The 17,114-nt window shown below is 40.4% G+C and overlaps 2 protein-coding genes across 8 annotated transcripts in view; one reads left to right on the top strand and one right to left on the bottom strand.

Annotated features, from left to right (window-relative positions):
* The window catches only part of KIAA2026 (KIAA2026 ortholog), a 90,114-nt gene that overhangs the window by 717 nt on the left and 72,283 nt on the right, over positions 1-17,114 (bottom strand). For 3 of the 7 annotated variants that reach the window (XR_007904636.1, XR_007904637.1, XM_051788221.1), the window contains one exon: positions 6,994-7,428. The exons of the other annotated variants lie outside the window; for them this stretch is intronic. The gene's annotated coding sequence lies outside the window, so the exon portion shown is untranslated. Of the gene's footprint in view, positions 1-6,993; positions 7,429-17,114 lie in introns of those variants that run through there. 7 annotated transcript variants of the gene reach the window in all.
* On the top strand, positions 7,056-11,253 carry LOC127471318 (monocarboxylate transporter 2-like). Its single transcript, XM_051788080.1, has 3 exons — positions 7,056-7,242; positions 8,371-9,177; positions 11,048-11,253. The coding sequence occupies exons 1-3, from the start codon at positions 7,062-7,064 to the stop codon at positions 11,251-11,253; spliced, it is 1,194 nt and encodes a 397-aa protein (XP_051644040.1). The 5' UTR covers positions 7,056-7,061.

The following is a 17,114-nucleotide window of genomic DNA, read 5'->3' as shown; positions in this document are numbered from 1 at the left end:
CCAGACATGGCTTTATATTCTTTGAGCAATCTTGTGTGTTGGCACAACAGAAAGAGGACTTTCCCTTCAGGTTTTTTCTCCTTTCTTTTAAAAGACTAGTTTCAGGGAGAAGATGAGAAACTGAAGATACTAAAACCTTACTGTTTACCATTATTCAATAGCTAAGAGCAAAATGAAATCCTATGTGGGTTTTTTCAGCTTACGTTTTTTGGAACTACATCATCTTGTAATAAACTTTCTCTTGCAAGTGAAGGAGGAAGAAAGCAAAACATGGTGTCAGAAGCATGTTCACCCATTGCAACATCTATACTTTCTTCTACCCTGTTCAGGCATTCCAACCCTTCCTAACAGTATGTAGCTGCACTGCTTTCAAATCCATAGGGCTGTTGGAGATAACTACATTAATCATGCAACTGAAACAGGAATTTCATTTGGAGTTACATGTACCACTGTGATCATTAAAAGGGACTCTGAGGGCTGAATTCTGAGCTGTGACATAAAAGATATATTTGTTGTAAGGAAAAAAGCTGTTCATCTAAGTTTTGTGAGCAGTAGGGTCTGATTTATATTCCTCCTGGAGCAGAGTTTGCCTAATGAAGGTGAAGGGTGCTGGGTGGTGTCAGGAAGTAGTAGATTTTATCATGCCTGTTTTAGCCTGGGTGCTGCCTGGTAAGTAGCAGGATTTCTCCTATCTGTCTTGTGGCACAAATCATAATCCCTTGCCCAGGCATGCCCATGCAGAATACAGAAATATCAGTATCTCTCTGCCTAGGCAGGCTCATTTAGCTTAAGTCTTGCATCTTTTTTATGTTCTTCAAGGCCTCAAACAAAATTATGACCATGGTACTTGAACCAGCAATATCAGAAAACATGGCTACAGCTTGATCTAGATTCTGTATTTTCTCATAGTATCTGAGTACTAATATGAGTATTAACAGTTTTAACCTTACAAAATTTATGACCTTTGGAAGTATTAGCTGCATTTGCCAACTGAGAAAACAGGCACAGCAAGATCAAACAACTTGCTTAAGGTCACCCAGAAACTGTGGGAATGAAAACCAGTTTCCTTTATATAGACCTCAACCACAAGGCAGTCCTCCCTCTCTTGTGGCTAAGATTTTTCTAAGATTTTTCAGGATGTTGTCTGAGTTGTTGTGCAACTGATTACTCTGTCTGGCTAACTATGTCCAGTGCTACATGTTAGTCCAGACATGTCAGCAGAATGATTTTGCTTCTGACATCTAAAAGGCTCTGATGGATTCTTTCTCCCATGCTGCTGAAGTGATTTAGGTCCTCTTGAGATCATATACCTCAGTGAAGCAAATCACAGGACTAGTGACTGCTGCTTTGTACTGAATAATTTCTACTGGTATGGATTTCCCTAACACTCATTTTTCCCAGCTGCACACAGGGAAGATAATTTTAAGGATAGTACATCCGGCTATCTCAAGCTCCCATTCTCCCTCCAAGACAGGAGTGTCATCTCTTCTTTGGTCTTCTGCATTTTGTACAATATGCCTGCCCAGAATTTAGTGTCCATGAAGAAACCAGAAAAATGAATGTTTCCCTCCCTCAGCCAGATCCTGTGCCCACCATGCACTATATGATTACTCCAAGTTTGTCATAAAATTTCTAAGGGGAAATACACTTCTTTGATGATGTGTTTAATAAGATGTTCTTGCCTATTAAGATGCCTTCAAAAGGAAGCATGCACCCCATTTTGGCAAAAATGCTTGGCAGTGTAGGAGCCAATAATGTTTATAAATGCTAAAATGCTGAGGACCCTAAAATTCTTACACAGCATTCCTTGTAAGTCAGTCACAGCTATATTGGTTCAGGCCAAAAGTGGATCTTTAAGATTAAGAACAGAGTAAGGATAAAGTGATACTTCCTGAATTTGGACTAGCTGCAGCTTGGACACTTTCTGATTCAGGGGCCATTTTAAAACATTTGTTAATCCCCAATAGTTCTGTACAGCACAGATTTATGTAATATTTCCATGTGAAGTTCAAGTATCCACAGTCTTATGTGGCAGGAAGCTCCAAAGTTTCACAGTGTACAGGTAGTCCTCAGATGTCCAGTACCATACCTCATACTGGTTCCCTGATTTACTCCTCAGAGACCAGAGTAACACCAAGTTTCAAGCTGAATACCATTTCTGAGATCACACACATCTTTTTACACAGGGAGAAGACCAGTTGTCACTGGAATTACTGAGATAACATTGTAATGGTTCTGAATTAGAGATTTGCTTACAACAGCAAGAATTTTTAAGTTTATACATTCCCATGTTAAAGTTGCAAATTCACATGGGACTTTTAGTGACAAAGCACAAACAATAAAAAACAGGTTTGCAGTATTCCTGGAACTTATGCAATGATTAAAAAATGGAAAGTGTCAAGATTGATAGAATCCCATAGTGAATACCTTCAATGGGAATTCTTTTGGTTTTAAATGTCATTTTTGTATTTGCCAAATGGGAGGTGAAGTATTTCTCTGAGAGGCTGCCATCTCAGGAATGGAAAGTCCACTAGGTTCAGACTTCCAGATAAGTGAAGTAGCTTCCATTTATTTCCATTTATTGGATACCCAGAATATTGAAACACACTGATTTCCTGTCCTTTTCAGCTTGGGAACATTTTCTTTTTTTCTATAACATCTTCTGTTGCACTAGTAATACCACTCATAGAAGCAACTTAGCAAATATAATAGTGATTTATCTATACACACAAAATTACGACAACAGGCTGATGGGTACAAACAATTGCCCTGATGGCTTTACAATTTATTAAATTGATTGCTATGCTCAGAGAATGTTAGGAAGTATGGTAACCTATGAGGCATTTTATTTTCTGTTTACTATGATATATTGGTTTGAAAAATGGTGGGATAGGGTTCTTGAAGTTACTAGAAAGGGTAGGATCCCGGCCTGTGTTTGAAAATTTGCATATCTGCATCTTTTCCCATAGTCTTCTCTCTTATGTTCACATATGCATGCTTCTTTTTCTTTTTCCTGCACTCCATACCTGAATATTTTTCTTTTCTTTTTGTTTTCTTTTGTTTTGCTTTCTTCACCCAGTCTTCTGTCTCCTGGGGCATCAGTTCCTCAGGTAATATTTTCAGTCAAACTGCTGTAATGCATATTGTATTTTAATTTGGTAATTAATCTGTGTAAGCCATTCCTAGAATACTTTAATTCATTTCTTTAACAATGAGCCTTCTACCAATTTGCAGATCTGTTAAAAATCCTCATCACCATCACTACCACTGCAGGAAAAAAAAATCAAAAGCCAACCCAAAGCCCAGAGAAGATCTGAGAATTAAAAAAGATGCAGGCTGAAGACAGCAATCCACCAGATGGTGGCTATGGATGGGTTGTGGTAGTGTCAGCCTTCATGGTGATGGGCCTCACTGTTGCTGTTCTCAAGACTTTTGGTCTGTTCTTTGTTGAAATCCAGCAGCACTTTGATGGACTTGCAAGCACCACTTCCTGGATCACATCAGTAACTATTGCCATCTTTCATTTAGGAGGTAGGTAGAAGTGCTCCTCTAGCATTTCATTTTAATGTATTAACTACTAAAACAAGTTTGAAAAGCTTCCTTAAGAAAAACCCAAACCAAAAATATGTAAGGACAAGACTTTCTTCTTCTGTCTCTACAGAAAATACAGAAAAATTTCTTACAGAAAATTAGCATTTGCTGCCTCAGATATGGAATTGGTTAATAATGACACTCTAGATACACAGGAATCTGATTGCCATAAAGAACTTCACGTTCCTGAACTCATGATTCAATTTTGCTACAGGCTTTGAGTTAAACTCACTGGAAATAATTCTAATAACTACAGAGCTTGTTGAATCAAGCTCTTAAACCAGTTTGTGCAAGTTCACTGATCTCAGAGCGACTGTCACTTTTTCAAAGTACTTTTAAACTTAAGGACTGTAACCCTGTCTATCAGATAAACCATCTGCTACCAAAATGATGATTCTCAGTCCTGCCTTCTCACACTTCTCCTTTCTGTCTTTGCCAAGATCCCCCTTCTTTGCATGTATTGCCAATTCTGGCTCTCCTTTAACCCCTTTAGAATGATTGCAAGTCATTTATCTAACAGAAAACTCACAGAGTTAAAAAGAAAAAAAAAATCAGTTCACTCAGAGCACAAGAAAGACAAGATCATGCAAGCAGAGCGTAGGGGAAGAGAGAGTGAACTATCCCCGTCAAAGGCAATGAGCTATGGGAGCAGGCCAAATACCATATCTCACCAAATGAAGGAGGAAAATAGAAAACATACTGCATTTGACTCAGCTTGGTTGTTAAGAGAGTCCTTTGCGCCCTGGTAAACTGCATGATCCTTCACATGATGATGATGATTCTAAACATGTGCAGGCTTGAAATGTACAGAATTTGTGAAGTCTACTCTACATATTCTCATACAGATATATGGTTGTAATAGGTAAATATCCTTACGTAATAAATGCTATCATAATTTTGTTTGTGAAGACACTTCATTGCATAGACACTATATAATTATATGCATCCTACTCAGTCCACACCTATCAGTATTACCGCTTGGAACTGCAGTGCTTCCAAAGATCATGAACAACTGATCTTTCTTTAAAAAATGTATTCAGAAGAATCAAAGAATAATCCAAAGTCAAAGGATAAAGCAAGTCATGGGTTGAAAATATTTTATCAGTTCCATAAACTGCTATCCTTGATGCCTGTTTTGCAGTGACAGAAATAATTAATTGAAAAAAAAATTGAAAAACTTGCTTCACAGACCACAGAAATGAATAAATCTATCAATCTGGTTTACAAATTAGACTTATCACAGACCTACTGTGATACTATTTTGTCATTCAGGCATACAAACTTAATGAGAAAAAAACAAAACATAAGAGGATAAAAGAACTCAAAGTCCTGTTTTAGTTAGGTTTTGTTTCGGTTTTAACACATACTTACATTACATAGGAATGTATCAAGGAATTGAGCATATTAATAATATCAAATATAAACCAGCAAAACTGTATTTGCCTAGCCAGGTCTGAAAACAGCCTAGTTCCAAGAAGACAGCTATAATTTTCAGCAGAAATTGTTTTTCATCCTTTGAGATGAAAACAACCCTCTTTCAGTGAATACAGCTTGATGGCCAAATGTTCCAAAACCCCTCTGTATAGCAGTTTATATTGTCTCAGGTCAGTATGTAATTGTCCTCATCTTCTCCTGCCTTTGCTTCATTTACAGGGACCAGAAGACTTTCTGCTTAAGATCATCTGAACCTCCAGTTCTTTGAGCATCTTTCCGGGCCTGGCTTAGTCTTTCTTATCGTGTTCTTCTGGGAAACCTTCAGTGTCATTTGGTTCAGTATGAAGGATGATCACTGAATTATTATTTTGTCCTGTCTGGATCCTTCCAACATCAGCTCTGTTCTTGTATGGAAGGAGAGCATGTGCTTCTACTCCCAGGGTTTGCACTTGCAACAGGCTGTTCAGTTTACCAGAGCAAGGGTTTCACAGGCTTTCTCTTGGTATTGATGTACACATCCCATCACCTTTCTCTTTGCACTGTGATTATAATCCCTTTTCATTTCTTGTAAGTTTTCTGTGTGTTACTCTTTATCCTTCCAGACTGTGGAATCTAGCTATTTTTCCCGTTTCTAGTTCTGTGGTTAGCTTCTTTCCTTCTCCTTCTACCCTATGTTCAATTTCTGCCTATCCTCCTTTTTCATTATTTAAAAATTGGATTTTGGTAGTATTTCTGCTCCAACTGCAGATCTCTCTCTTGTCTTAAAGCACTTTCATGGAAGTTATCCTGAGTCTACTTTTCTCTTTTTTTTTTTTTTTCTCATCATAATGTATGATTCTCCAACTGTATCTGCTTTATCATGTCTCATCCACTACATCATAGAGACCATGACTGAATTTTGGTATAATTTTTTCATGTTTATAAAATCATAATATTTTTGCTGTAAATTCTGATGAGACATCTGGGGTTTGTATAACTTCTGCCAGGTCTGTCTGCTATCAGACAATGTACATCCTGCACATTTTGCAGCCATTATACTCTGCCAGATTTATTTCCCTCATCCTAGCCACCAAATTCTCTTAATTCTGATCCTAATACAGGTGAACCTAGAACAACCTGCCCCTACAAACTACTATGAAACCTTCCTTACTGACTGCCCTCTCTTCATTGTCTTCCTACTTATTTCAACTTACAACCATGGTCCTCGTTAACTGAATTCCAGTTCCCAGAACATTAATGTATTGAAGGGAGCCGACCGATGCCAGGTGGTACTTGGGAGTCCCCTAGTGGCCAAGGCTTTTAAAGAAGTCTTACGGCCTTGACCTCATCTCTGTGATGCTGGTGGAAAAACAGCGAGGCAATATAACTGATCCTTAATTAAACAAAAATATCCCTGACATTTCAGGTGCTTCTAGAGAGGGAATAGAGATAAAGCAGTTGCTGCCCTGTCAGATCTGTACCTACTGCATTTTTGCCCTTGTGCTGAACAGTCCCTGCACTCTGCTGAAACTGTACCCCTAAAATAAAGATTTAAGAAATGAACTGCAAATTTCCTGTAAAAAGCATAACCACAAAATAAACACTGAGTTTTTGTCCTTTATAAACTTTTGTAATTCCATAAAGATATGATTTTGCAAAACTAACAAAGGTTATTTTCCTCCAGAAGGTTTCCGTGCCAACCATATCAATAATACAGTCTCAATAATAAAATTGAGGTTTCACTTCCTGCTAAAATTCTCCACTAGTTTCTGTCACGTTGCTAGTTGTATATTCTTACATGAAATTCAGTAGAACTGTCCTGCAAGGAAGGCACTGAAATGCTCTTTCCCTTTAAAAAAGATTACATATTTTGAATATATTTAAAAATCTGACCGCCAGGGACAGTCATTTCCCTGTCAGTAAGGATCCAAGTTTGAAATTACAATTGATGTCCTGCTCCATCCAGAAGAATTAAGTCTGCTTGAGACAAGAGTTATAAGAGTACTTTATTTGATTTATTTGATTATTTGGTCATGTCAATCAGCTTAATGTTCCTAATGTATTTTTCTTTCTCCAATTTTGCTGCTGATCCAGCCCCTGTTGCCAGTTCATTATGTGCACGATACACCCATCGGGCAGTTGTGATCACTGGAGGACTCCTGGCTTTTTCAGGAATGGCACTGGGATTTTTTGGATTCAACATGGTCTGGATGTATGTAACGACTGGCTTCCTACAGGGTATGACTTTATGGCTTTATGGCTTTCTTCCAGCAGCAACTCAGAGCCCTTATCTGAGGGTGCTATTGGTAGGAGTTTTGAAATCTGATGTATATTTTGATTTCATGAGCAGCTAGAACCAACAATGCTCTTAAAAGGTGTCTTCCCTCCTTTCCCACTCTGGAAATAAGAATTTGTGCAGGAAACCTGCAATGACAAAGAAGGTAAATAATTAGATGCTAGTAATTTGCACCTGCAAATTATATACAAGCAGAAAATGAAAAGTGTTTTGTTTTTCACTTGGAGACAAGAGCCTTGTGAAGGTTTAAAGGACCTTCATAAAGAGTACTGGAGTACAAGGACACAAAGATCCCAAATTTTGTTCTTTCTATAACATTATCTTATGTTTTGAACAGAGGCCCAGACTTTCACTTGATTTCAATCCTTTCCTTTACTCCAGTGAAAACAGGCCAGAAAGTTGCTTCCAACAATTAACAGATTTTCCTGGAACAGGAAGAAAAGCTGGCAGGGAATAAAATAAACCATTTCAAATTCCATGCCAGATGCCTGGGAAAATGTCTGGAATTTGAGCCCTTTGGCAGTCCTGGGCTGCCAAATAATCTAGGGGCCTTTAAAATCACTCTAAGTTAGAGCAGGTTTGAGGTCCGCTCAAAGAAGTCAGGCAAGAAAATGAAGAGCAGATAGAGGTAATACACCAGCTTTCTTCATGTCCTGCCTCACTTGCTACCCTGAGCACAGTTCAGCACAGCTCAGCTTAACTCATCTAGTACCAGCCTTAATTCAGACAGGATAGACACTCAGATCTGTCTAGCTTCAACCACATGGCCATGTGATTTCTCACGCAGTGCCAAAGCTGTCAAACCAACTTCTTTTATTTATTTATTTATTTAAGTAAGTAAGAACTTCATGATCCTACTTTTTTGCTTGAATACATACGACTTACTCTTACAGAATATGTGACAAATTTACTCCTACAGGTAGTACAGCTAAGCTCATGCTGCTGCTAGGAACAAAAATGTTTTCCTTCTACACTTTTTAACTTTGCAAATAGAGGAGCACTGACTGCTTTAATTTCCTTCACAAAATACTCAAGAGTGTCTAACCTGTGCTTTTTCTATTGTTTTTCAGGTCTTGGGATTTCCTTTTCATGGACACCAGCCATTAGCATTGTTAGCCATTATTTCTCCAAGAAAAGGGCTTTGGCCAATGCTATTGCCAGCGCTGGAGAATGTGCCTTTGCATTCACATTTGGACCATTTTTCCAGTGGTTGATTAGTCAATATGGATGGAAAGGTGCCCTCTTGATCATAGGTGGCATCCAACTCAATATTTGTATTGGTGGAGCACTGATGCGACCCCTGGCAAGCAGCTGCCTCCTTGAGGCTCACCATTCCGAAACTCGAACACCACCTGGCAAGAGTGCATCCAGGATAGACAAAGAAGATAAGTCTCCTATCACACACAAAACCTTCAATTGGATGCTTCTGAAGCGACCAGAGTTTGTACTTTATGCCATTTTTGGCATATTAGCTGCTATGAGTTTTTTTGTTCCTCCGTTATTTTTAGTTCCATTTAGCTACAGCCTGGGAATAGATGAATCATGGACTGCATCACTCCTATCCATTTTGGCTATGGTGGACTTTGCAGGCAGACTGCTGTGTGGCTGGTATGCCAATCTCCACGTTACCAAAACCATTCATTTGCTGGTGATGACAATTACACTGATCAGTACTTCCCTGATGCTGTTGCCACTGGCTAACAATTATGTTTCCTTGGCAATATTCACTGGCTTCTATGGATTCTTCTTTGGTACGACAGTCGCCATTCACATTACAGTGCTGGCAGATGTTGTAGGCATGCCAGAATTTGACAGTGCTTTAGGGCTTTTCATGCTCATTCGAAGCTCTGGAGGTTTTGTGGGGCCCCCTCTTGCAGGTAAGTTAAGACGATACTCTGCCAAACACAGTTTACAAAGTTTACAAGAAGAAAGGGGAGTGGTAACCCAAACTGAAAAGATCTGGATCTGCACCCAAATTTCCCCCTTTCTTACCTCAGGCATATGTAAGCCAAGAAGTATATAAAAAACAAATGGTTGGTTTAAATCCTCTCAAAAAGACACTGTTCCCTCTCTTCTCTGTGATTTTAGAGACACCTATTCAACATGAAAGCAGGGATGAATGGCAGGGTTCACTTGGTGGTGTTCCTGCTTCCCACAGAATGCCACTTGATGGCCTCCCACTCTCTTGCTATGAAAGTGTGCCGTTAGGACAAGCAGCAGACCCATACTTTCAGAGAAGAAACTGAAATTTGAGACTAGCGATGTTGCACAAATGCTGGTATTGTTGGAAGGCTTCCTATAGAAGTTCAAACTGAACATTAGGCTATGCAAACCTCAAGGAAATATTCACAGAGATGCCTGCTGTTTTTAGACAGCATTTGAGACAACCAATATAATAAATGGGTGAGGCAGCACATAAGAACAGTGGGAAGAGAGAGCAGACAATGAGACAGCACATGGATTTATGGACTGGCAACAAAGCATAATCATCTTGGAAAAATGCACAGCAAATGAACTGCAAGCTGTAGGGACTTTACAAAGTGATATGGCAGAAAAATGACCAATGTGACTAGTAAATGCACACAGAGTCATTCAAAGACCACTGCTCATGCATGACAGTGACTTCTATGGTAATGGCATCACTAATAGATTGCAAATGGGTCAGACTGAATACTGGAACATTTTAATTCATTTTTGAAGATATAGGAACCAGGAAGATCTATAGAGAGTTTGAGACAGAACAGTATCAAAAGTGTGTTGGAAAGATCTGAAAATAATACAAAGGTAGCAAGACATTTATACAGTGGCTGGTCAGTAGTACTGATTATCTGGGGATCAGTTTGTGTACATATAGTAATCTACGATTACTGTATGTAGTAATATCATTTGTGTACATATAGTAATCTACAAAGAAAGTATGGAAGAGCAGGGAACCCTAAGTGCTTCTCAAGCTCTCCTCTCCCACTCTGAGAGTAAAATCTAAAAGATTTAAACTCAGAGTTCCTTTGACTACATAGGGCTGATGTCAGGTTAGAGGGTGGGCTAGAGACTACGCTAAATGTGAACAAGCCTTCCACAAGCAAGCAGTTTTCATCAGCCCACAAAGGAGCATGCCATCACACCCATAGAGCAGCTGATATACTGCTGCAGTACTACTACTACTACTATACTAGTGATTTCTCAGTACAGAACAAAATGGCATTATGTATTTTGGTTGATTTAAAGCTTCTTGAAAACCAAGGTCTTTTTGTTAACATCTGTGACTCCTTGTAAAATGATGAAATGGAAACCTGTTATACATCAGACAAATTAACCAACTATGTCTCCCGCAGACGAATCTCCTTTCCTTCTTTAAATTCTCTTGTGCTGTACAGTTATGGTCCAAATTACAGCAACTGATGACAGCTACACCACAGAACATGGGGCTACTCAGATACACAGCTGCGTTGTCTGGGTTTTTTTTCTGCCAGTATCTTCACTGTCTGCCACACTTAAGGTTGGAAAGTGCTTCAAACTGTGTATCATATTGTTTGAGTAGCAACATACAAAACAATGGGATGTGAATTGTGTTTCAAATTTTAAAATGCTATAACAGAGTGATGTTACATGTGCTCATGATGTAGAAAGCTGCAAGACAGGTATGTAGCCAGCACACTGACTTTGTGAGAGGATGTGTTCACACTGTTGAGCTAATTCACATTAGCCTGTTTTCCATCAATCACATTTCTGTCACTTGTTTCTCTCTAGGTCTGATTGTGGACATGGCTGGAGACTACAGAGCAGGCTTCTACATGGCAGGAGCCACTCTCATCCTATCAGCTGGATTTTTAGTTACTTTAGATCAACTCCAACAGAGAAAAGAAAGAGAAAGCCAGACTAGTACTAAACCAGAAAAGTCAACATTATCCTACCCTTCCCTCCATCTCCTGAAACACAACAACAGAAGCTGTTGAGAACACAGTGTAGTGGTGTGACTACACTGGACCTTGGACAGCATTTCAGGACACATGGAAGTGTTTTATTTTAGCCAAATTCCCTATTAGTAGGATTTACAAAACAACAGAAGTTTTGGGTAGGAATGTTTGAAACTAAGGAAGAAAGTAAGTAGTTTACAAGCAAACTAAAGCAGTAACCATTATCATATTATTTTGATGCTGAAGTTGCATTTCGACTATACAAGTCTTCAGGCCATGCTAAGTTAATTAGGGAAACTATGGTCTAAATTAAATTGCCATGAAGTGTGTACGCAGCAGATAGAAACTCTACTCCCAAATGCAGACTGCAGCTGTCACTATCAAACAGGAAGAGGCATCACCTCACAGATGTTTAGCTTGAGGAAGTAGTGTTCAGTATTTTCAGTAAACAAGTCGGATGTGAAAGCATGAGTACCTGAATAGAGTTTTGAGCTAAAGATTTGCAGAGCTACAGAGCAGGGCTGGAATCAGATAAATAAATAAACCTGATAAATGGGAAAAGGTACATACATGATAGAAAACAGTAGAGAGAAATACAGTATTAAATATCAGAAGTAAAAAGCAAAATACATCCACATAAAATGAAGAAGGATTGATGAATAGCAGAAGAAGACCTATGGCTATGGTGGCCTTCAAAATGAGTAAGAATCCCAAATGCAACCTTGCATTAAAAGTACTAAATGTTCTGTGTTATTGGTAAGATAGAAGAGATGATGATGCTTGCAAGGCTTTAACTGGAAGAAGTACGTAAGTTGCAAAGAATTAAGTGGAAAAAATTGAGAAAATTAAGAAAACACAACCTAAGGAAAAAGTGTAAGAAATAAAGATTTTCTGGTTTAGAAGACAAAAGTATTTACAGGGCACAAGAACAGCCTTCAAATCCATAATAGGCTGACATAAAAAGACATTGTAGCCTGTTAAGCATGGAAGCAGACTACAGGGAGAATACGAAAACAGAGAGATATCAGAGAATAGGTAAGACATGAGCAAGAATCTAAATATATTTGACTGCACTTCTAAGTAGTATGATGGACTAGTTGACTTCCCTTTAGTCCCACATTCCAACTATCCTGAGGCAAATACTTTGAGTAAATACTCTTTGAGAATGAAAGAGAGTCTGGATCCAAATAACTTTTATTTTATCAGTGGGAAGAGAGAACTTAAAAGAAAGGAGGAAGGGCTGGATCACATTTAGAAAAAACAGTAAAAGGAAAAAAACATAGCACTTTAAAGTTCCCAAATTATCATGATTATCATAGCTGCCCTACTTATGAACTTTTTATGAAATTTTTACCATGGCTTCCCCTGGGAAGTTTAACATAAATCACTCATCTAAAATAATTACTTCTTGTCTCATAGAATAATCAGTATTTCAAAAACTTACTTTAACTTACACGAAATCAGCTGAGCCACTAATAAATCTGTGAGGGCTTGATTGCAGAATGTACACTGGAAGAAACACAACTGAGTGTGTTGTAGCACAGTCCTGAAAAACTACTTTTCAAAATTGTCAATGGAAAAACTTGGATTTTTCTAGAAGTATTAGTCTTCAGTCTTCTGCAGGGTTCCAATATTTAAAATAACTCTTCATTTTATAAATTGAAAGGAAGGGTTATTGGAGGCAGGACAAATGGGGATATGTTTAATAGACGTAGTTTCTACCTCTGCCTTTCTGTTAAAATTCTGTATTTTATTTACAAGTCCTGTCACTGATTTATTTTAACATGTCCTGACATCAGACATAGGCAATAAAGAAGACACTTAGTGGCATGCTGTGCTCTGCTCCACAGTTGTGCATGTATTTCAGAATACAGTAAAGGAGTTGACAAACACAACTGAGTTCAGCAGCGGATCACTGAGAGGCTGTGCAACTGGGGCTGGTTCAGCCAGGGGGGAGTGGTGGCTCTAGAGGCACCAAACAGCAATCAGGCACCAGGAGAGACAAAGGAGATGCAGGTGGGTCGTTCACAGTGGTGCTTGGTGTGCGGGTGAGACAGCAGCACAAGTGGAAACATGAGGAGCTCAGGCTGAAGCTGTGAGGGCAGCCCAGTGGTGGGGATGTGGTCCAGGGCAGTTGGGTTAATGCCATCCTTGGGGCTTTTATGGCCTGACAGGGTGAAGTCCCAAGTATCTTGGTCTGAGTCCAGAACTGACTCTGTCAGGGCTGGGGCTGGAGATTTCCCCACTTCCCACCAGCCTGAACAGGATCTTGTGAAAAATGAAAAGTCATACTCTTATTTTCTTGGCTAAATGCACAGAATAGAATTAGTCACCTGGACACTCTGTCATTTGATGGCTATGTATGTGTTTAATGGCACAGAAGTAGTAGAATCATAGAATCACAGAAAATGCTGAGTTGGAAGGGACTCATCAGGAACACTGAGTCCAACTCCTGGCCCTGCATAGGACACCCCAAGAGTCACACCATGTGCCTGAGACCATTGTCAAAATGCTTCTTGAACTCTGCCAGGCTTGGTACTGTGACCACATCCTTGGGAAGCCTGTTCCAGTGCCCAAACACCCTCTGGGTGATGAATCTTTTTCTTGATGTAAAACTAAACCTGCCCTGATGCAACTCAGGCCAATCCCTCAGGTCCTGTCACTGGTCACGAGAGTGAAGAGATCGGTACTTGCCCCTTCACCTCCCCTTGTGAGGATCTTGAAGACCAGAATGCGGTCTCCCTTCAGTCTCCTCTTCTTCAGGCTGAACACACCAAGTGACCTCAGTCACTCCTCAAACGGCTTCCCTTCAAGGCCCTTCACCATCTTCATTGTCCTCCTTTGGAGGCTCTCTAAGAGCTCAATATCCTTCTTGTATTGTGGTGCCCCAAACTGCACACAATATTCAAGGTGAGGCTGCCCCAGTGCAGAGCAGAGCAGACTGGCTGGCGATGCTTTGCCTGATGCCCCCCAGGACATGGTTGGCCCTCCTGGCTGCCAGGGCACTGCTGACTCAGATTCAACTTGCCATCGACCAGGACCCCCAGGTCCCTTTCTGCAGAGCTGCTCTCCAGCCTCTCGTTCCCCAGTCTATACACACATCCAGAGTTGCCCCATCCCAGGTGCAGAATCCAGCACTTTCCCTTGTTAAACTTCATATAGTTCATGACTGCCCAGTCCTCTAATTTGTCAAGGTCTCTGCAGGGCAGGGAATTAACAGCTCCTCCTAGTTCAGTGTCATTGGCAAACTTACTTATTATTCCTTCAAGTCCTATGTCCACATCATTAATGAAGATGTTGAACAGCACGGGACCCAAGATGGAGCCCTGTGGAACCCCATTAATGACTGAATGCTGGTCTGATGTTGTTACTCCATTCACTATAACTCTCTGTGCCCAACCTGTGAGCTCACCCATCACGTAACACAGTTATCCAGCTGTGTGCTGGACATTTTGTCCAGAAGGGTACTGTGAGAGTAGTATCCTACTACTCTCCAGTAGTGAGAATTTTGTTACTGAAAAGTATCAAAAGCTTTGCTGAAGTCTGAAAATATTACATCTAATGGATTTCCTAAATCAAGGAGGCTACCTTGTCATAGAAGGAAATCAGGTTTGACAAGCAGGACTTTCCCTCACGAAGCTGTGCTGGCTGTGACCAATGACTGCATTGTCCTCCAGGTGTTTTTCAATACCGCCCAGAATAATCTCCATACTGAAGTGAAACTGACAAGTCTGTAGTTCCAGGGTCCTCCTTCTTGCCATTCTTGAAAATTGAGACCAGTCAGCTGGGACCTCTCCAGATTCCCAAGACCACCTGAAAATCACTGAGAGAGGTTTTGCAGTGACATCAGTTAGCTCCTCAGGGATTCTTGGATGAATCCCATCAGGCCTCATAGATTTACAGGGATCCAGCTCAAGCATCAGATCCCACACAAGTCCAGGGTCAACTCGCAGTCATGGTCTTGAAGCTCAGGGCACTGAGATCCCCTTGGTCTGCCATCCATACTGGACAGAGGCAAAGAAAGTATTAAACATCTCTGCCTTGTCTCTGTCCCTGTTTGTGAGGTGACCATCCTCACCCTGTAATGGACCAATGTAATTTCTACACTGTCTTTTGCTATTAATATATTTGAAAAAAACCCCTCTTTTCCTATCCTCTACATTTTTGACAGTTTCAACTCCAATTGAGCTTTTTCTCCCTACTGTGGCAAACTGCATCTCTGTATTCTTCTCTTGTCACTTGACCTTGCTTCCGCTGGGCATACACCTTCCTTTTGCTCCTTATTTCCAAAAGCAGATCCCTGCTCAGCCAAGCTGGCCTTCTGCCTCATCTGCTTGACTTGCAACACTTTGGAATTGCCTGCTCCTGTGCCCTCAGGAGGTGATCTTTAAAGTGTGACTAGCACGATGGACCCCAGAACATATAAAATAATGTTCCATGGGCACTTTACTTACTAGCTTCCTGAAGTCTACTCTCCTCATGCCCAGAGTTGAAGTATTGAGTGTTTGTATTCATTTTAGGACTGCTTTTACTTCAGCTGTAGTGGCAATACAATATTCCAAGTTAAGTTTCACTGGACTATTACTGCAGAGATTACTCAGAATCACAGAATCATCAAGGTTGGAAGAGACCTTTAAGATCATCCAATCCAACCATCCACCCAGCAGTAACATTGAACCCCCTGAACCACTGAACCATCACCCAGTGCCAGATGTCTTTGAAACACCTTCAGGGATGCTGACTTCACCACCTCCCTGGGCAATGTGCTGCAAAGGACTGTTCTGATCCAAGTCCTAAGGATACAGCCTGTGTTGACTATATTAATTTTCTTCAAACAAAATGTTTCAGAGATGGCCCCAGAGGCCTAAATCAGCAGCTCATCTGCAAGGAGTTTCTTACCCCAAACCAGTTATCAACCTACTGGTGGGAACAGGACTGTGAGGCTTTAGAAAGCACTGCCATTCTCTTAAATCCAGGGATGGTGTCCTGAAATCACAGGAAAGGGAAGTAATAACTCAATCTCACCTTGATAGTGCCCAACTGCATCCAAAAGTTTTTCACCCCCGGTTTTTCACTCATAGTTGGTCACCCTGCATCTCAGAAAGTCCCACAAATCGGAACAATCCCCTGGGCTCAGAACCTGCAGTCAACCACAAAGTAGGAGCAAAGAAAAACAGAAAGCTAGAAAGCTATCCAACCTTTTTTCTTTGGAAAAACACAGTGCAGCCACACAGGCACCACTGCAATCATGCCATCCTCTTGGCACAGCTACTACAGGATTAAGACTACCATTCCTTCCTTATTGTAAGTTTCAGAGATAGAGCAGAGGGAGATGGGCCTGACAGCAGGGACCAGAGCTTCACTTGCAAACTACTTGAGGAGGAACTTTCTGTCGTGAACTAGGCTTTCAGGATGAACATACTAAAGGTGTTTGTGCAAGGCAGCCTACAGGACAACATGTTGCTTCCTGGAGGTGCCTGCAGTCAAGGTAGCAGCTGTTTGAGGAATAGCTTTGCAAAAAGCTCCAAATCATAGAATCATAGAATCAGCTGGGTTGGAAAAGACCTCTGAGATCATCAAGTCCAACCCTTGATCCAACATCATCGTGGTTACTAGACCATGGCACTAAGTGCCACATCCAGTCTCAGGCCTATAGTGGAACTGTTCAGCCTTGAAGCCAGATAATACATACTTCCAAGTAAATCCCCAAACCATGGAGAGATGAGGATTCTGAGGACAAACTGAAAGGACTATAATGTCCTTATTTTCACTTACTGTACTGTGTTACTGTTAATGTAGATTTAGCAGTGAAATACTTGTGAGTTTCCACTGAAATTCCCATAAAACTCAAAACTAAAGCCTTTACTAAATCAGGTGCCAAGGTACTCACATTTCTTTGT

The sequence above is a fragment of the Manacus candei genome, unplaced genomic scaffold (genome assembly GCF_025592945.1).
Source record: "Manacus candei isolate 608988 ecotype Guabito, Panama unplaced genomic scaffold, ASM2559294v1 h1tg000024l, whole genome shotgun sequence".
Lineage (NCBI taxonomy): Eukaryota > Metazoa > Chordata > Aves > Passeriformes > Pipridae > Manacus > Manacus candei.
This window is presented reverse-complemented; position numbering and strand designations above follow the sequence as displayed.

Coding starts and splice junctions, on each gene's coding strand:
- LOC127471318 (XM_051788080.1), top strand. CDS start 7,062: ATGTATTTTTCTTTCTCCAATTTTGCTGCTGATCCAGCCCCTGTTGCC. Junction 7,243..8,370: donor AACGACTGGCTTCCTACAGG/GTATGACTTTAT, acceptor ATTGTTTTTCAG/GTCTTGGGATTTCCTTTTCA. Junction 9,178..11,047: donor TGTGGGGCCCCCTCTTGCAG/GTAAGTTAAGAC, acceptor GTTTCTCTCTAG/GTCTGATTGTGGACATGGCT.